The sequence below is a fragment of the Podarcis vaucheri genome, assembly GCF_965113315.1.
Source record: "Podarcis vaucheri genome assembly, chromosome: 2".
NCBI lineage: Eukaryota > Metazoa > Chordata > Lepidosauria > Squamata > Lacertidae > Podarcis > Podarcis vaucheri.
In genome coordinates, this window is record NC_138760.1 from 128,019,843 (window position 1) to 128,039,492 (window position 19,650).

The window sequence follows — 19,650 nt, forward strand, 5'->3', positions numbered from 1 at the left end:
AAGGGAAGAAGGTGGTATCCTTACATTCTGATTTTTACACTTTCTTTGATCCACAAATGCAAGATTGCACAGTGCATTTAATACTTACTTAAGATACAATGTAATCCAAATACACCCTGGGACTTTTAAGTTAGACAGTTCTCTTTGGAATACAGGAATAGGGGAAGCTGTCAAAGGCATTTTATACTTGACTAGGTAGAAACACACTTTTTGCATAAGAATACAAAATGAGACATGAGATGATCAACTGTGCTTTGTATTAATGAAACTCCAAAATAGTGAAACGGTTCAGAATTAGCCTCTCTGTTAGCAGGATGCCAAGGGGTCACTAGGTACTTTGTTGCTGATTCTCAATCCCCAAATCTTCTTCCAAAGGCAATAGAGGGGCAAAGGAGAGAGAAGGTTTTTATCAGGGATGGCCAGATATTAAATGGTGTCTCTGACAAACAGCCATAAATGTGAATGAAGGCTGGGTAACATAAAGTCACTTACGTCATAACAGTGTTTTTGGGAGGGATAGAGAACTTGAATGGGTAAGTTCTATAAGCTCTTGGTAATATGACCCCACTAATGAGGTGGTCTCCTGGCCTGAAATAATTCAGCGGATCACTTTCCTCATTTAGGTTCAATGGGCATTTGGCTTTCAGCATCCCACAGGCTCCATGGGGCATAAGCAGCACAAATAGCAGCAGCACTAATATCATCTTGGCTATGCCTGCAAGAGTCATACACTTGTGACAGCAGTTACATTAGAAGCACAGCTGGACTCCTACAGTAGCTTCAGAAGCAGAGGCAGAAAAAGGAAACCTCCCATAGAAACAAGCCCTGCCAGCCCCAAATCTCTCAGGTCAGGCTTCTGATATTTATGACCCGGTTCTTCTTTCAGGCTTGTGACAATAAGTTATCTGATTCTGCCTGTGATTCTGATGCTTATGTGATTTGTGGACTCCAAGGCCACCATTGGCGAAATCCCTGGAGTATGTAAATTATCATGATTTTTATAATTATCAAGTTAAGAATGTCCACCTGCTCTGCAAATCCCTGGAATTGGTGTGGGACTCAATGGGCAGCTGCAGAGCCAAAGCAAAACGTGTTTGTGAGAACTCAAAGATGGGACTCTCAATCTGGGCCCTGCTAAACTTGAGGAAACATTAACTTCAGTAAAGTCCAAGAAACTACAGAATAGCTATGATGGACCAAGACCAGCAAGGCAGGACTTGTTAGACATTTATAAATTCCTGCATGGTGTGAATAATATGGATAGCAAAAAATTTCATCCCTCCCAGTAATAATACTAGAAGTTTGGACTTTAGACGGGAATTTAAACCCTTGTGTCCTAGGCTCCTGTCCAACTCCCTGATCACTACACCACACTGCCTCAGAACTATAGATTCATTGGCATCCAGTGGAGGTCTCTAACACAGAGATAAGTCATGAGATACTCACTTGAGCTAATAGAAGTTCGGGTTCATGAGACAACCCAACCATCTGAGTGGTCAATTGGCTTTATATAGTAGCAATAATATATGGCCTTAGCTTAGTAATATACAGGTATGTAGTAACAGCCAACTAGAGATTCAATTCTAATTCAATTCAGCTTCCAATGACGCTGAGTGTTGGAAGAGTCAGGACAGAGAACTCTGTTAGAGACCTTGAAGAATGCCCTTTCCCTGGAAGAATTTCAATCATACATAGTTGGGCTGAGGAAGGCTATTCACATAAATGTTATCTATAGAGTCCAGTATGTAATGATCCATTATACATTCAAGAACAGTGTGTTTTACTGCAGCTGTTAGTGGAGTTTGGGGGAGATTCTTGAAGATGTGGAACCTTCTGAAGTGACTCCCACTGCTTGCGAATGAGGCCTTCAGCTGTTGAGGTTCTATTGCTCTTTGAACCACTGGGGAAATTGTTTTTTTGTAAGAACTCACTGATGGGCCTGTCAATCTGTGTATGGGTAAAAGTTTCCTGTGAAGTCAACAGTGCAATCCTAGCATCTCTACTCAGTATTCCCATTCAGTTTTGTGGGGCCTCCTCCCAATAAGCGGCTATTAGATTGCAGCCAAAAAGGGTTGGGAGGACATTCCTTCAGGTGTCCTTGCCGCTCACAAGACAGCTCATGTGAAATTGAAAAAGACTGAAGGATCATCAGATGTTCCGGATGATCCTGCTGGATGAACCTGGTGTTCTATTCCTCTAGGATCTTCTGATGGGACTGTAACGCTTGCAATAGAACTGAGGAATCGTAGAGTTGGAAGGGCCCCTGAGGATCATGTGGTATACACTTCTGCAACGCAGGAATATGCAGCTGATGAGCTTGTTAGGCGCCGAAGTCCAAGTGGTCTTTGAAACATAAATAACCTAAGTTTATGAGCACTTGTTATTCCTAATAAGTGGACTTATTCAGCAGCTGTTTCATCAGGGTAAAGGAGAGATGAGACTACATGTCTCTCCTGAGAGACTAGGAATGGGTGCCTGAACTTGCTGTTCCCTTTTCCCTTCCCAGACCACTTTTGTGTTGTGTCTCTTAGATTGTGAGCTGAGGGCAGGATCTGCCTTCTCGATATTTGTGAGTCAATCTTGGGAGCTTACTTGTGGAGCAGGATTAAAATGCCAATAATGATTAAGCATGCATATATATATATCAACCTCTCTTTTAAACTTTTTTTTGAAAAAGTTGTGAAAACCTTTCTGTTGCCTTACTGTATCTAACATATTAAGTGTTTTAGGTTGCATTGCCCATTTCTCCTGGGGAAAGACATTCTTGAGATAAATTCTCTCACTCCCTAAGTGCAGACAGGAGACAGTGGTCCTTTTCCATACATGCAGGAGCATAAATAGCTGTGTGTGTGAGAGAGAGAGATAAGTGTACATTCTGGGAGGCATAGCTAATTGTATATAATATTTTTTATTAATTTTCAATTACAGTACAGTGGTACCTCAGATTACATACGCTTCAGGTTACACATGCTTCAGGTTACAGACTCCGCTAACCCAGAAATAGTACCTCAGGTTAAGAACTTTGCTTCAGGATGAGAACAGAAATCGTGCGTGGCAGCAGCAGGAGGCCCCATTAGCTAAAGTGGTGCTTCAGGTTAAGAACAGTTTCAGGTAAAGAACAGACCTCCAGAATGAATTAAGTACTTAACCCGAGGTACCACTGTAATCCAATGACAATCACATTATCACAAACCAAATTATACCACTAAAAAAGGAGCCAATTATTCAAATGCCAAATGAAACATATTTAGGTGACTTCCCGTGTCTGGACTTCTGGGTGCGATGATCTTAATTAGGGCTTTAAAGGTCAGCACCAACACTTTGAATTGTGCTCGGAAATGTACTGGGAGCCAGTGAAGTTCCTTTAGAATCACTGTTTTATGCACCTGGTGGAGATAACCAGAGCATGCACCACTCTGGTGAACAGTTTGTGGGCAGGTAAGGTCATAGCTGGCATACCATATGGAGCTGGTAGGCAGAGTTAACCTGTGCCTCTATGGACACCTGTGAGTCCAAAATGACTCACCTGAGCACCTGGTCCTTTAGGAGCACCAGGTCCTTCAGGGGCACGGTTGCCCCATTCAAGACCAGGAGGTCCCCCATGCCCGCCCCCATCTCCCAAAAACAGTACCTCTGTCTTGTCAGGATTCAACTTCATGGGGGCTGTGGTATCTTTTACCAAAGGTTACAGTTGTCTAGAGAGCAAAAATGAATTAGATGGATGAAACAATAATATAGGGGCACAGCAGAACATGGACTATATACATGCTGAAGGCCTTGGGTTCAATTCCTGACATCTGCAAATCATCCTGAAATCTTTGGGGCAGGAGCAAGACTGCAAGAAACCTTTAATTGCCTTTATACTTTCCTAGGCAACCAGCCGAAAGCCGCTAACAGCATTCTGACACCAGACTTGGTTCCACTTGAACAACGTGGTATATTATGTGAAGCTAAGAATCATCAAAGAAGCTAAGAATCAGACACTACCGCCTTCACTTTTTGTAGTTAGATGTTCCTTTGTGTTCAGATCAGGCCTGAGTATGATAATGTAGCACTTGGGAATGAAGATGCAGCCCAGAAGCCCAGCACTGGAGGCCAACATAGAGAAGACCTGCACAGCTACCATGAACTTCCCTTTTGTGCTCAGGTAGGTGGGCACAAAGGACACCCAAACACTGCAGAAGACCAGCATGCTGAAGGTGATCAGCTTAGCTTCATTGAAGGCCCCAGGCAGCTTCCTGGCTAGAAAAGCCACCGTGAAGCAGATGGCAGCCAGGAAACCCATGTAGCCAAGGACAGTGTAGAACATGGCAACAGATCCTTCATTGCATAGAATGATGATCTCTGCAGCTTGGGAGTGCATGTCGGAGTCTGGGAAGGGTGGGGAGAATCCAAGCCAGGTGGTGCAGATGACAACCTGCATACTGGAACAGGAAAGGACAATGGAGTTGGCTAGACTCTTCCCCAGCCATCTCCTCACCTTGTTCCCTGGCTTTGTGGCCAAGAAGGCCAGCACCACAGTGATGGTTTTTGCCAAAACAGAAGAGACGGCAACTGAGAAGATGATGCTGAAGGCTGTTTGTCGGAGGAGGCAAGTCACTTTGCTTGGCCGGCCGATGAACAGGAAGGAGGACAAAAAGGAAAGCAGGAGGGAGATAAGGAGGATATAGGATAAGTCTCGATTGTTAGCTTTGACTATGGGAGTTTCCATGTATTTAACGAAGATTCCTAGGACAACACCAGTGGTTAAGCACAAGAAGAGAGCAAAGGAAACCAGGACAATCCCCAAGGGTTCTCCATAAGTGAGAAATGTTATAATCTTGGGGACACATTTGTCTCTTGCTTGATTTGCATGCTGATCTTCTGGGCATTTGGTGCAATGCTTTGCATCTGAAGAGAAGAAGAATGACTTCAGAATTACTAACAAAATTCTTACATCCATACCTGTCTGTGTTGCAATACAATGGGATAATACAACAAAGTGGGAAAGGTCAGGAAATCAGAGCGGGACAACATTTCCCTGGCTTATGACAGGATTTGCTTGAATAGTACTACAGTGGTACCTTGCAAGATGAATGCCTCGCAAGACGGAAAACTCGCAAAACGAAAGGGTTTTTAGTTTTTTGAGTTGCTTCGCAAGACGATTTTCCCTATGGGCTTGCTTCGCAAGACAGAAACGTCTTGCAAGTTTGTTTCCTTTTTCTTAAAACCGTTAATACAGTTGCGACTTGACTTCGAGGAGCAACTCATAGCATGCGTTGTGGTAGCCTTTTTTGAGGTTTTTGAAGACTGGTGATTTTTGAAGCTTTTCCAAAACTTTTCCGACACTGTGCTTCGCAAGACGAAAAAAACCACAAGACGAAAAAACTTGCGGAACGAATTAATTTCGTCTTGCGAGGCACCACTGTATATCCAGCACAGAATTAAAATGGCATTCTTAAGCCATTTTTGAACATTTTAGTCTGATGTGGGCATCATGTAGGCATCATCAGATTTGCTTCCATTTTGGAGAAACAGAACAGATTACAGAGTGTTCTCCTTATATAAGGAAAGTTTGCACATGTTTTGATTTGATTTCATTCATCCATTTATCCTTCCAATTCTAGGCTACTTAACATGAAAAGTGGTGCACAGAAAACTAAAGCAACAGCTGACAACTTAAGGAATAATCAGTTGTGTATAAAAATCTCGCTTTACTGGCCGAGGGAGCCGACGTTTGTCCGCAGACAGCTTCTGGTGAACCAGACTTCTGGTGAACCAGAGCAGCGCATGGAAATGCCGTTTACCTTCCCTCCGGAGCGGTACCTATTTATCTACTTACACTTTGACGTGCTTTCGAACTGCTAGGTTGGCAGGAGCAGGGACCGAGCAACGGGAACTCACCCCAACCCGGGGATTCGAACCGCCGACCTTCCGATTGGCAAGTCCTAGGCTCTGTGGTTTAATCCACAGCACCACCCGCGTCCCAAATACAGGATTACTTATATATATAAACGAGTATCCGCTCCCTATCCTTCAGACACACTTCCCCTCTCAAAGTCCGTGCTCTCACTGAAATCCCAAACAACCACACAGCTCTTCCGCAAAAATCTGGCAAAGAGGAAGGTTCCTACAAACTGCTGATCCTACCCTGGTTTTTCACTCTAGGTTTACTTTTTTATGAGCAGGCCCCATGGTGGATGAAGCAGCATCCTCAGGCTGCCCACAGCTGTATCCCATAGAGCACTCAGTCACCCACCTTCCTGAATGGAGATGGTCCCTTCCGCACAAGGAGCACAATCATAGCAGCAAACGGGCTCTCCTTCCTTAGCCACTCTGGCATATCCAGGGCGACAGCTTTCGGTGCATCTTGAACGAGGCACGACCTAAAAACAAGGAGAGGGAGCATCAACAGAGATCAGCATAAATTGCAGACATCAAATAATAATCTTTTTTAGAATTCTGAGGCCAGGTTAGAAAGCTTAAAAATAGGAATTTTGTTGATCTGTGCAGAAATCGTCTTGTTTCTGACATAAAGTTTCATCTTTAAAAAGCATAATGGGATTTAGAAAAGGTTAACTAATTAAACTCTCTATTTCCTTTTATTGCTTCTGTTTGATATTATGATATGTGTTTCTGTGTTTTTATAAGCAGTCGGCATTACTGGGCAGCTGTTAAAGCCCACATGGCAGCTACGGCCCCACTGTCAACTTTGGGCCCATTGATGAATTTTCAACTCCCCCTCTGAGTGGATGAACAAGGAAAAGTGCAAAGACAGCCTCTCCTCTCTTTGCCCCTCTCCAACTGAATTGCTATGCAAAACAGAGAGGACAAGGAAAACAGCAGTGATGCAGACATCTGGGAAGTGGCGGTCACCCTGGTAAGAGCCATCTTAGGGTTATCCGAACTTAGCAGATGTCACCACAAGGGAACTGCAGCCAGTGTGGTGGAGTGGTTAAAGGGGTGGACAAGAACCCAGGTGACTAAGGTTCCAATTCCCATGCAGCCATGAACCTTCCTGGGTGATTTTGGGCTGTTCACTTCCTCTCAATCTGTCCTACTTCACAGGGTTGTTGAGGGGGTAAAATGAAGAGGCAGGAAACCATATATAGCATGTTGAGCTCCATAGAGAAAATGTGGCATATGTCAGGTATAATGGCGTTTCAGAAGTTCAGAAGCCACTGAAGCTTAAAGAAGCCATAGAAGCTTATAGATGCTAACAGAAGTGTTCCGGAATCTTCCAGTGTGTCTGGAAGATTTCCAAGGATCCAAGGTTTCCATAGAAATAGACATGGGCATGAATTCTGAAAGGATATAAATGCAATAAATAAATAATTGCAATAACCTTGCTGAATTTCCCAGGCCACAAAATGGCTTCTGGATTAATGGTTAATTTTATGTCAGAGGAGGGGTGTTTCTTGATGCTCCCAACTTTCATTCTGCTGCTAGATCCATTGCGAAACACGACTGAGTTCATGATATCAAAGTTGGCAGTCAGCTCCCCATTCTTATCAAAATACATCCCTCCTATGGATGAATTGGAAAGCTGGATTGCTTTTAAGAAAGGGTGAAGCTGGAATGGCAGAGAAAACACCAGCATTTAGAAAACATGATACGGGGCTTGCGTGTGGGAACTACAGGCTTAGGTGCAAACTCCATTGCAGATGATAGTAAAATATATAATTGCAAAACAATTGCAGGATGTTTCCTGGGCATTTGATTTATTAAATCCTTTTCCGAAGTAAAATATTTTGTAGGACATGGTTTTTCTTTGATAATTGAGAAATGTTCCAGACATCATACCAATTTGAACTGAACTCCTATCAGCCATATTTGATGACTTTCGGGTCATTATAACAGGTCCTTTATGAGGTTTTAAATCCTCTTGGGGGATAAGACTGAAATAAACATACTGTATGTTGAGGACATGGCCGGGAAAACACATTGGAACTCTAGAAAGCTTGCATGCATTTTGATCTGCTTTAATCTATCCTATTGTGATTTCTTACAAATAGTGAGGCCTTACAAATAGTGGGGGAGAGAAGGCAAGCAAAATGCGAGGGAGGTAGTGAAAGATACAGGAAATTGAATGCAGATTTCCGAAAAATAGCCAGGAGAGGCAAGAGGGCCTTCTTAAACAGGTAATGCAAAGAAATAGAGGAAAACAATAGAATGGGAAAAAGCAGAGATCTGTTCAAGGAAATTGGAGATATGAAAGGAACATTTTGTACAAAGACAGGAGGGCCTGGTGTGCTCTGGTCCATGGGGTCACAAAGAGTCGGACACGACTAAACAACTAAACAACAACAACAATTGTGATTTCAACTTTCTATATCTTTCAAATTAGGGTGTTACATTTCTTTGTGAGAATTTTATTGCTTTAACTTTTTTTGTAAACTATTTTGAGGTTTTTTCAGCAGTCAGGCGATATATACATTTTATGAAATAATTATATTAAATATCAATGTGAGAGAATGCTCCTTAACAATTTATTATACCCTATTTTGTGAAGGACAGGACATATGACCACAATGAGATAAACTATAAAAGATATAGACTCCAAAAAGAATTCCAATGACGGAAAACAGATGGCAAAAAGGGGAGAGGACAGACCTGCCATGGCTGCAGCCGTTGAAGTTCCAATCTGTCTCTTCCACCCACCATTAGCATCCATTTGGATCTGGATGAATATGCAGCATTTATAGCCTGAGCCACAAGTTGGATACCGTAGTAAATGCTGTAACGATCTTGAGACCAGATTCCCTCAACCACTTTCTGGGGCAAAGTTTCCAGCTGTTCCTTTTCTATGCATCTTGTCCAACCCTCCATAGACAACACGTCATTTGAACATGAACAATTGAATGTTCTCTGCCAAACCTGTGCAACTGTAACTTTAGGTTCAGAAGACAGTCGAGTATTGTAGCCATGTTCTGTCCTTTTCTTGGTATTCATTATAAAGGCTAGAGAACCATGGGCAGGCTGGAAGGAAGCCACAGCACCAAACGACGTCTCATCAACACTCGGAATGTCTGTTGTGATCCAGACGATCCCCTGAGATTTCCTCAATTCATGAAAGTTTCGTAAGTAGATGATCACATAAACTCCATATTCAGAGTCTCCATAGTAAATGAACACCTTGACTTGTTTCAGGACAGAAGGTTTACAATGTAAGGATGACATACCCACAATGAAAAAAGGGATTTTTTCCAAGAAAGCCACACAAATCCCACTGCGAATCAGCAGAGGTGTGAAAACACTCAGGAACTTTTCTCCATTGTCGTTGTCTGGAACAAAGAGACCAACCCATGTCCACCTAAAATGGAGCAGCAACTTGACAATCCCCATGTACTGGGTTTCTTCTTTGGGGACTATCCGGTAGACAAAAGGGAAATGGGTTTTCTCATTCAGATCCTGAGCAGCCGAGCCAAAACTGATCTAGTAAGAAAAGGATTGGTGTCAAGTTTTCAGGAATACACAAGCAGGGCCCTGCCGCATGACCAGGCCAAAGGCCCATCTTCTCACAGTAGCTAACCAGATGCTTCTGGATGTATGCAATGCCTTTGATGGAGGAATCCTGTTCAGAAGAAGACCTGGAGCTTAAAGAGAAGGAAGTCGCTCTAATGGACACTGCGGCAGAGCAGGGCAATACAAAATAAGGAATACAAAATAAGGGCCCTGTCACATGATCAGGCCATCGCTCATGTGACATCTAATCCAGCATCCTGTTCTCACAGTGGCTAGCCAGTTGCTTCTGGGAAGCATTTCATGCCTCTGGTGGAGAATCTGGAGCTCACAGAGAAGGAAGTGGCTCCAATGAATATTGAGGCAGAATAGGGCATCTGGGGCTTTCAGGGGTCATGGCATTCCAACCTCTTCCTAGAATCGCAATGGGCCACTTCCAAGAATGAGAGGCAGAGGCTAAACAGCCACACAGTCTGCAGGACTGCAGGCCCCTTAACCTCCATGCTCAGTTAGCTTCTGGACAGCCACTGGTCCGCCTGTGGAAAAAAACTCCTGGGGAGCAAGGGCTACAGTGGTACCTCGGGTTACATAAGCTTAAGGTTACAGACTCCGCTAACCCAGAAATAGTACCTCGGGTTAAGAACTTTGCTTCAGGATGAGAACAGAAATCGTGCGGCGGCAGCAGGAGTGGTAGCTAAAGTGGTGCTTCAGGTTAAGAACAGTTTCAGGTTAAGAAAAGACCTCCAGAATGAATTATGTTCTTAACCTGAGGTACCACTGTATGTTGAACTATGATACTAGTTTTTCCTACCCAGTCTGATGAGGTGAGAGAAAGAGACTCAGGGCTTTCCAAATCAGTTCCCACTTTCTTAAAATGTGACATTCTTTCTATGATCTGTCTTTTTGGGTGCTTGTGATTTCTGTTCCCTGGAGATCAGGGATGGGGAAAATTTGGTCCTCAGGATGTTGCTGAACTACAACTACCATCAGTCCCCACAAGCATGGCGAATGGCCAGGAATGGCTGGCTTTGTAGTTCAGAAACCTCTGGAGGGGTGGAGGGGTTTCTCAACACTGGTGGAGATATAGAAAAGAGGAAGAAAACATAGCTGGTCTCCAATCCCCTCCAAAGTCCTACCTGGGGCATTTTGTAGATGCCCAACATGCTTGAAATCTGGCTGGCAATTTCAGAAGTAGTTGCTTCAAAAACTGCTATAACATTACTCTGTCTTCCACAGCTGTGGCTTGAAATGCTGTCTAGCAGAGCATCAGCTGTTGTTCCGACATCAAAAGCGGCCTCGTAGATGCTGTAGCCCAGGGTGACATTGGGTAAAAGCTTAGGATTCTGGTTGATCTCTTGGATGGCAAATAAGGGGGACAGAGTGGGAGAGGGGTTCTCTGATGTTAAACTGCAAATGAATAAACAATGAATAAATGAATAAAAATGAATTAATGCATCTTGATGCACTGCTCTTCCCCAGAATGCATCATTGGGCATGGCTCCCAAATTCTTGCATTCTGTCCCAGCAGATTGTGAGAGTTTTACACCTCAAAATCTGGGATTCCCTCGAAACCGGTGCTAAATTTTGCAGTCAGTTTGCAAAAGTTTGCAGTGAAAATCCTGCATTTGGAATCAACCCACAAACTGAATAAATGAATAAATAAACATTTGTTTCAGCTGTCCCCTTACCATTTAATGAAGACAACATGTCATACTCATTGTTCTATAAGAACCTAAGAAGAATCTACTAGTTTTATATCTAACGGGCCAAGCTTTGAAGGACTACAATCTTGTCCAGGCGCTCCAACAAGGAAATGAATATTTTTTGAGGTGAGCTTGCAGCTTGGGTGAATTTGATTGGAATGATAACTTACAGTTTCTGGAGCTTAGAGACTTGACAGGAACTATTTACAGGATGAGAAGGAACAAAAGAGAGAAATAGCAGACATTTTGTCCGCAGAGGACAGGAATCCAAATCTCTGAGATTGGTGGGCCGAGTTAAGAGAAACATAGTGGTATCTGAAGAAGTGTGCACGCACACAAAAGCTTATATCCAGAACAAACTTAGTTGGTCTATAAGGTGCTACTGGACAATTTTTTATTTTTTTAATTTTGACTGTGTCAGACCAACACAGCTATCTACCTGAATCTAGAATAGTGGCTACAAACAACCCCTAGCTAGGTTGCTAGACAAGCCGTGGCCTTGTGTGGTTTCAAGTAGCGCATGCATTAACTAGAAGCACAGAAGAAGGAAATGTCCAACAGTAAAGGTAAAGGTAAAGGGACCCCTGACAGTTAAGTCCAGTCGTGAACGACTCTGGGGTTGCATTGCAGTGCTCATCTCACTTTACAGGCCAAGGGAGCCAGCGTTTGTCCGCAGCCAGTTTTTCCGGTTCATGTGGCCAGCATGACTAAGCTGCTTCTGGCGAACCAGAGCAGCGCACGGAAACGCCGTTTACCTTCCCGCTGGAGCAGTACCTATTTATCTACTTGCACTTTTTGGGGTGCTTTCGAACTGCTAGGTTGGCAGGAGCTGGGACAGAGCAACGGGAGCTCATCCCATCGCAGGGATTCGAACTGCCAACCTTTTGATCTGTAAGCCCAAGGCTCAGCGGTTTAGACCACAGCGCCACCCACGTTCCAACAGTAGCAACATTAAATCACGGCTGAGAACGAGGTCAAGATCCAGGAGTTCATGATGAGTAGCACTTGTTCCAAAACTCAGCAGGACTTGTTAAGTTGTTCCAACAATATCCCCTGCCCACTTACCTAGCTTTTAAGGAGAGGCAGAGAAATCTCAGTTGCTTGCAAGTTATTCTCTTTCTCTCCCTGCAGGAATTCCCTGACTGAAGATTTCAAACCTCTTCGGGGTTGGAGTCAGTCCCCTCTCTTATCTTGATGCACTGCTCTTCCCCAGAATGCATCATTGGGCATGGCTCCCAAATTCTTGCATTCTGTCCCAGCAGATTGTGAGAGTTTTACACCTCAAAATCTGGGATTCCCTCGAAACCGGTGCTAAATTTTGCAGTCAGTTTGCAAAAGTTTGCAGTGAAAATCCTGCATTTGGAATCAACCCACAAACTGAGTAATTGATACATCAAACTGAGGTTTGTAAATCCAAAAACTGAAGCCCCAAAAGGAGGTTCAGAATTAACCTCCCTGTTTGCAAAATACAAAGGGCTCAGTGTGAATTTAAACCCCCAAACCTTCTTTTTAAGTCAATAGATGGGCAAAGGAGGCTTTATCAGGGATTGCCAGAAATCAGTTGCTGTCTGGCAAATAGCAGTGATTGCGAACGCAAGGTGGGTAACATAAATCACTTACCTCATAACATGGTTTCTGGGGCCCTGGGAAAAGTCAGGTGGGTAAATATGAACACGTCCTTGATTTATGACTCCACCAATAAGGTGGTCACCTGGCCTGAAATAATTCAATGGATCGTGATCCTCTTCCATATTTAATGGACATTTTGCTTTCAGCATCGCACTGGCTCCATGGGGAATAAGCAGCAGAAATAGCAGCAGCAGCAGCAGCACTAATACCATCCTGGCTATGCCTGCAAGAGTCACACACTCTTCTGACAGCAGTGACATTAGGAGTGCAGCTGGACTCATATAGTAGCTTCAAGCAACGGTACAAAAAGGAAAACTCCCACAGAAAGGATCCCTGCCTGCCCCAAATCTCTCAGTCCACGCTTCCGATATTTATAACACACTTCTTTTTGTACAGCAGGTTTATGACAACATGTTAGCTCATCCTGACTATGATTACGATGTTTATGTAATTTTTGGACTCAAAGACCATCGCTGGGCAAATCTCTGGACTAGATAAATAAATCACCATGATTTTGATAATTATAAGGTTAAGAAGGTCCACCTCCCTGGCATCTGTGTATGACTCAACGGGCAGCTGCAGAGCGAGAGCAAAGCATGTTAATTAGAACTCACAGATGGGGCTGTCATTCTGGGCCCTGTTAAACCTGAGGGGACATCAACTTCAGTAAAGTTCAGGAAATTATAGAACAGTTATTATTGATAAAGACGAGCAAGGCAGGACATAATTGATACTTATAAACTCCTGTATGGATTATACGGATAGCAAAAAGTTTTTCGCCCTCACAACAATACAGCTAGAAGTTTGTACCAAGTGGAACTTCAATCTTGGTGTCCTAGGCCATCATGCAAGACCCTGGGACATCTGCCTGGCTGCTGTGAAAGAAGGTAGCTGCAGTAGAGGAGTCTTAGATCTGATACAAACTGTACACAGATCAAGACATTGGCAGCATTATTGTAAAAACCTGTTGTTTTAAATATATATGTGAGATATACAGTGGTGCCTCGGGTTATGAACAACCTAGTTAACACAGTTTTTGGATTATGAACACTTCAAACCTGGAAATGCGTGTTCTGGTTTGCATATATTTTTTGAATTGTGAACGTACTCCGTTCGGGGGTGCACTTCCGCTTTGTCGGTATGGCCTTCCCTCGTTCAGCATGGCGGTGGTGGTGGCTGCAGCAGCGGCATAGGGACCCAGCGCAGGGGAGTGGCAGTGGCATCCCTTGTCTGCTCGGCAAAGCCTTCTTGCGATCTCCCTTGTTTTGCTTTGCTGCCAGCTTCAACCTTTTAACTGCTATGCCTTCTTTTCCTCCCTCTCTCCGACGCCGCCAGATATTTCTGCCTTAGGATGAGGGGACGGGAGCTTGGCGAGACCCGAGTGGTTTGCTCTTTTCTTTCCAGTCTCTGGGTTGGGCAGGTTATGTGGCTCTGTCCTGTTTCTGGCTCCATCGAAGTCTCTGGACGATCACAAGTAGGGGCCCTGAAAGAAAAGCCAGGAGCCTTTAAGTTCTTCGTTTATTTGCTCGTTAAGTTTGTATGCTGTCGCTGCAGCATCAAGGACCCCCTTCTCCACTTCAGGGTGATGCTGCCGCGGCTGGAAGGGACGTCCCTTTCTTGCTCTGCACAGTCAAGCTTGCAAAAATATATCATTTGCCCGACAATAAATGCTGGGAATGCAAAGGACCCGAAGGAACATTCTTTCACCTCTGGTGGACATGCCCAAGGGTTAAGGCTTTCTGGGAAATGATCTATAATGAACTAAAAAAGGTATTTAAGTATACCTTCCTGAAGAAACCAGAGGCCTTCCTTCTGGGCATTGTAGGCCAAGGGGTGTTTAAGAAGGATAGAACCTTTTTTATGTACGCAACAACAGCAGCAAGAATACTCATCGCAAAGCACTGGAAGACCCAAGATTTGCCCACGCTGGAAGAATGGCAGACGCAACTGATAGACTACATGGAACTGGCAGAAATGACTGGCAGAATCCGGGATCTGGGAGAAGAGACGGTGGAAGAGGACTGGAAAAAGTTCAAGGACTATTTACAAAAACATTATAAGCTATATGAATGCTAAGAGAATGCATGATAGAAAACAACATGGCATCAGAAATTTAGTTGTATGATGTATGAATAAGTGATGATTAGGAAAAGGATGAAATCTGAAGTAATATTATGTTTAAGTTAAGCAGTTCAATACATGATAAAATATTGAAAATTTGGGACATAATATCTGAGAATGATAAAATAAGAATTGAAATAAGGCAATAATTTGCTGCTTATAACTATATAGCTGAGAACGCAGGAAAGGGTGATGTGAGGAAGTCCAAAGATTATGAAAATAAGATTTGAGGATAAATTGATTTTGTCGTACTTTTTCTTCTTATTTTATGTTTATCTTTTAAACTCTTTCTGTTGTCTTTGTTATGGTGTATGGTGATGGTACTTTGTATGTTTATTGGTTTGTTTTTCCTTTGTTTAAAATTTGCAATAAATATCATTAAAAAAAAACACCACTTCAGGGTGATGCTGCTGCGGCTGGAAGTGACGTCCCTTTCTTGCTCGGCACAGCCTTCCGTCGCTTATAAATTATTTCTCAATATTCTTTTATCCTTTTACAAGTCCACCACATATGATAAAACGTACTCTCAGCCTCATTGCATCTCCAGCACTTATTTGATTCAGACTCATACATTTTGGCAAGTCTACTCAGAGTTAAATACCATCTGTAGATCATTTTCATATAGTTCTCCTTCAAAGAATTAAATGCTGTGAACTTCAAATCACTCTTCCAAAGTTTTTCACAGAGATTCAGATCTATATTATGTCTTATATCTGCTGCCCCTTGTGTCATAGAAGTGGGTGGTGCTGTGGTCTAAATCACTGAGCCTCTTGGGGTTGCTGATCAGAAGGTCAGTGGTTCGAATCCTGGTGACGGAGTGAGCTCCCGTTGCTCTGTCCCAGCTCCTGCCAACCTAGCAGTTCAAAAGCACGCCAGTGCAAGTATAAATAGGTACTGCTGTGGCAGGAAGGTAAACCGTCTTTCTGTGCACTCTGGTTTCTGTCACAGTGTTCCATTGCACCAGAAGAGGTTTAGTTATGCTGGCCACATGACCCGGAAAGCTATATGTGGACAAATGCCGGCTCCCTCGGCCTGAAAGCGAGATGAGCGCCACAACCCCAGAGTTGCCTTTGACTGGACTTAACTGTCCAGGAGTCCTCTACCTTTACCATAGAAGCTTTAACAAGCTCGTCTTTTGTTTCCCACTTTAATAACAAATTGTACATTTTATTTTATAAAAGTTCTTTTTCAAATCGTGAGCTTTGGTCAGAAAAAAATCATTTCCCCTGTCAATTTTAAACTTTTTGTGTAATTGATGATATTGTTATCAATCTGTAACGTGGCTCCTTACATTTCTTTTTTTTAAATTTATTGCTTTTATACCTTACAAAAAGAAAAAAGAGAAAAGAAGAAAGAAAAGAAGAGAAAAAAGCAAAAGAGAAAAAAATACAATACAATATATAAACAATACAGAATGCAACATTAACATTAACCAAACAAAAACAAAAACAATTCAAAAAGAAACACACATCGTACCATCTCAATACCCTCTCTTTCATTCCCTTGTTTCATCGACCTCTCACCTCCCTTTTTGTATTCCATTTCTACTAATTGTTTCAGCAAATCCTTTCCATCTTTCTCTATTTTCTGTTATGTAATTATCTTAACATATTTTAACCTTATTTTCCATTAATACTATAGTACTTATTTATACTTAATTCCTTAAGATATTTATACTAAAGCCATATAATTCCCTTCCAACATTTTTCTAACACTCATTAATTTTACATTATTTCCATATATAGGTTTTAAACTTTTTCCAATATTCTTCCACCGTCTCTTCTCCTTGGTCTTGGGTTCTGCCAGTCATTTCCGTCAATTCCAAATAGCCCATCAACCTGGTGATCTTCTGTCCGAGGCTCTTAACTCTTTTCCAGGTCCCTTCTGCAGGTCTTTTTCATATTTATACGTGCTCATTACTTTGTCTTCTCCTGATCTTGTTCTTATTTTCCTTCCTTTCATGCTGAAAAGTAAATCTCCGGGGAATTCCCATCTAGCAATGTTTTTATTCCTTCTTGACAAGTCAACCAAATCTCCATAATTAAAACTGAAATTCAAAAGATATTTCCAACCGTGTTCCAAAGTTCCTCCAAGTCTGGCAGTCCCCACAACTCCAGTCTCCTTCTGACCCAAGTCCAGGACCCAAAGGTCAATCTCCAGTCCAAGCGGGGCTCCAATCCTAGAAGTCTGACTTTCTCTAAATTCAGTCTTGGAAGGCATCGACTTATAATCATCAAATTGCAACTGTAAGGCTGGAACTCTCTGCCTCACCACTTGTGCCACTTTAAGTTCCACAGCGAAAACTTTCTCCTCCGCCTTCTCCTCGATTTGCCATGTCAAAATCGATCCCTGTGTCATTTCCTGAATAATTTCTGTATTAATATTGACTTTTTGTGCCAAATTAGTCACTTTTTGTTCCAAGTTATCAATTTTTATAGTCCTCGCATCCATCTTCTTGAAAAGCTGTTCCAGGGAGTCGTTAATCTTGCAAAATGCAACCACTAAGGCTTCTTCTGTCAACATTCTTAACGTATCAAGGTCAGTCCCAGATTCTCACAGCTTTATCTTGCAGGTAGAAAATTCCCCCAGCTCAGCTCTTGTAACAATTTCAAAGGTTTCCTCTAGGGGGAAACAATTTCTATTTGTATCAATCCTTTTAGGCACAGTTCAAACAATAAAGTTTGTTTCAATTTTCAGTTACTTTTACTCCTTTTTAAACGCAGAAGAAGACAATGGAAACAAGATATTTCCTTTTTTAACTTACTGTTAGCAGACAATCTGTTCACAGTCAATGAGCATATCCAAAACTTCAATGCTTGCTAGCAGCCCGTTTCCAGGTTCAGAGCGGTGGTAATTTGACTTTCTTCACTCTGTCCTGCAGGCTTACACGATCTTAAATCTTCCCCCTCTTCTCCTGCTTCCAAGGGGGGTTTGGTAATTTAACCGATGGAAGTTTAATCCTTTATGAGAGACTTTCCAAGGCTTTAGCTTGCAGCCTCTTTGCTTCAATCTATTTACAAAAGGGGGAGGCGGACTTCCTGTTTGAAACCTCCCCGTTTCGGTGCCAAATTAAGATGTTTAAAAATCCAATTTTCCGTTCTACTTACGGGTTGTTGTTTTAAGATCAAATTGTCCACAGGAAAAGTCAGCGCTCTCCTGCAACAGCAATGCGGCTTCACTCTGTGAAAAAAGCAGTCAATTCAAAGCACCGCACCACTCACCCCACCTCGCTCCGGATCCCCGAAACTGGGTTTCCCCGCGAGTAGGGGAGGCACAAAAGGTGCCAGCCGAATTCCACATCTACAAGCCTCTCCCGCCTGTGGTTTTTGATGGGTCTCCGCCTTCACCGTGGTGGCCAGACCCTAATTTCCACGGAGCGGATTCCTCCCGATCAGAGGAATCCAGCCATTGCCGGAGGCACCTCCCTGGAAGTCCCCCACATTTCTATTGATTTCAGTTTTGGTTCTCCCTCTGTAAAATATAGCAATTCCCTGTAAGTTTCCCATTCTCTAATTTCCTTATAGTTCTATCTACATCCAGGGAAACCAGTCCATTGAGATCCCCCACCACTATTATTCTATTATCACATATGCCAAACAGTTTCTCTTCCAATGTTTTAAAGAAGTCTGTTTTTTTTCATTAGGGGCATAAATTCCTACTAAAATTATATGTTCCTCCTCTAGACTCATTTTGGTCAACACTATTCTACCTTCTTCATCTTTAAATAAAAATTTGGGGACTAATTTGGGATTGACATACATCACTACCCCTCTTTTTTTTAATCTGAAGAGATGAATTCTTGCCCCAGATTTTTATTAATGATTTTCTATGTTGCCTTTTATATGTGTCTCCTGCAAGCAAATGTCTAATTTCTGTCCTATCAAAATATGTGCTACTTTATTCCTTTTTGTTTTATTGTTTAGTCCATTTACATTCCATGAAAGAATTCTAAGATCCATTTTCAGTTATATCTTATGTACCCTTCTACTCCCCCCTGTCTGCCCTCTTCTTCCTTCACCACTCCCTCTTCCACTTCTTCCTGCCTAGATCCCAAAACTTCACCAAAGTCTTTTTTGTATCTTCTTACAAAGCCATGTGCCCTCATTGGTTCCACAAATCTCCGCTTTTTGCCTTTTTAGGTGAAGTAGACTCCCCCATCCCTATCTAAAGCGGATAGTTTTTTCTTTTTAATGGCCTCTGTCAAAAAATTATAGACTTCTCTCTTCTTCAGAAATTATAATTCTTTCTTTATCTATTTCAAGACCTTTCTCATAATATGTTTCTTGATCAAACAAGAAAAGCTTTACTTCCAAAAAGAAGTTTGTGAAACAAAATTGGGTCTAGAGATGCATTATTTTAGGTACAATTTGGAATATTGGCATAAATTATGGGGCGCTCTTGAAATGGCATATGATAAAGGGCTGCAACTAATCAGCTGCTGAATGGACTTGGCTTGAGCCATGAAGGTATTTTAATGATTTTCAACTAGCGCGAAGAGACTTACAATAGCCAGCATGGAAGGGGAGGCAAGGCAATATTTGTTCTGAAAGGTCTCCTAAAGCTCCTAAAAGGTCTCCTAAACCTCCTAAAAGGTCTTTTTCTCTTTTGACCTTCACCGCAAAATGAAAGAATCATGTTTAGATGTTTAGATGTTATCTGTTATAGAGGAAGAGAGAGAAGCCAATGCTTTATACTCAATAAAGGGGTTTACAATGTTTTTTATACCCTTGCCTCTTGACTGAAGTTGAATGGATCT

General features: G+C 42.4%; 2 protein-coding genes across 3 annotated transcripts in view; both read right to left on the minus strand.

Moving 5' to 3' along the window:
* Window positions 1-19,650, minus strand: part of LOC309527296 (vomeronasal type-2 receptor 26-like) — a 123,966-nt gene that overhangs the window by 85,754 nt on the left and 18,562 nt on the right. The gene's annotated exons all lie outside the window — the stretch shown is intronic.
* LOC309527555 (vomeronasal type-2 receptor 26-like) lies at window positions 2,704-10,937 on the minus strand (the record flags this gene model as incomplete). The annotated part of the gene is made up of 4 exons (XM_082214382.1): window positions 2,704-4,890; window positions 6,239-6,365; window positions 8,593-9,414; window positions 10,578-10,937. 4 exons carry the CDS (start codon window positions 10,935-10,937, stop codon window positions 3,977-3,979), a joined length of 2,223 nt encoding a protein of 740 aa, XP_082070508.1. The 3' UTR covers window positions 2,704-3,976.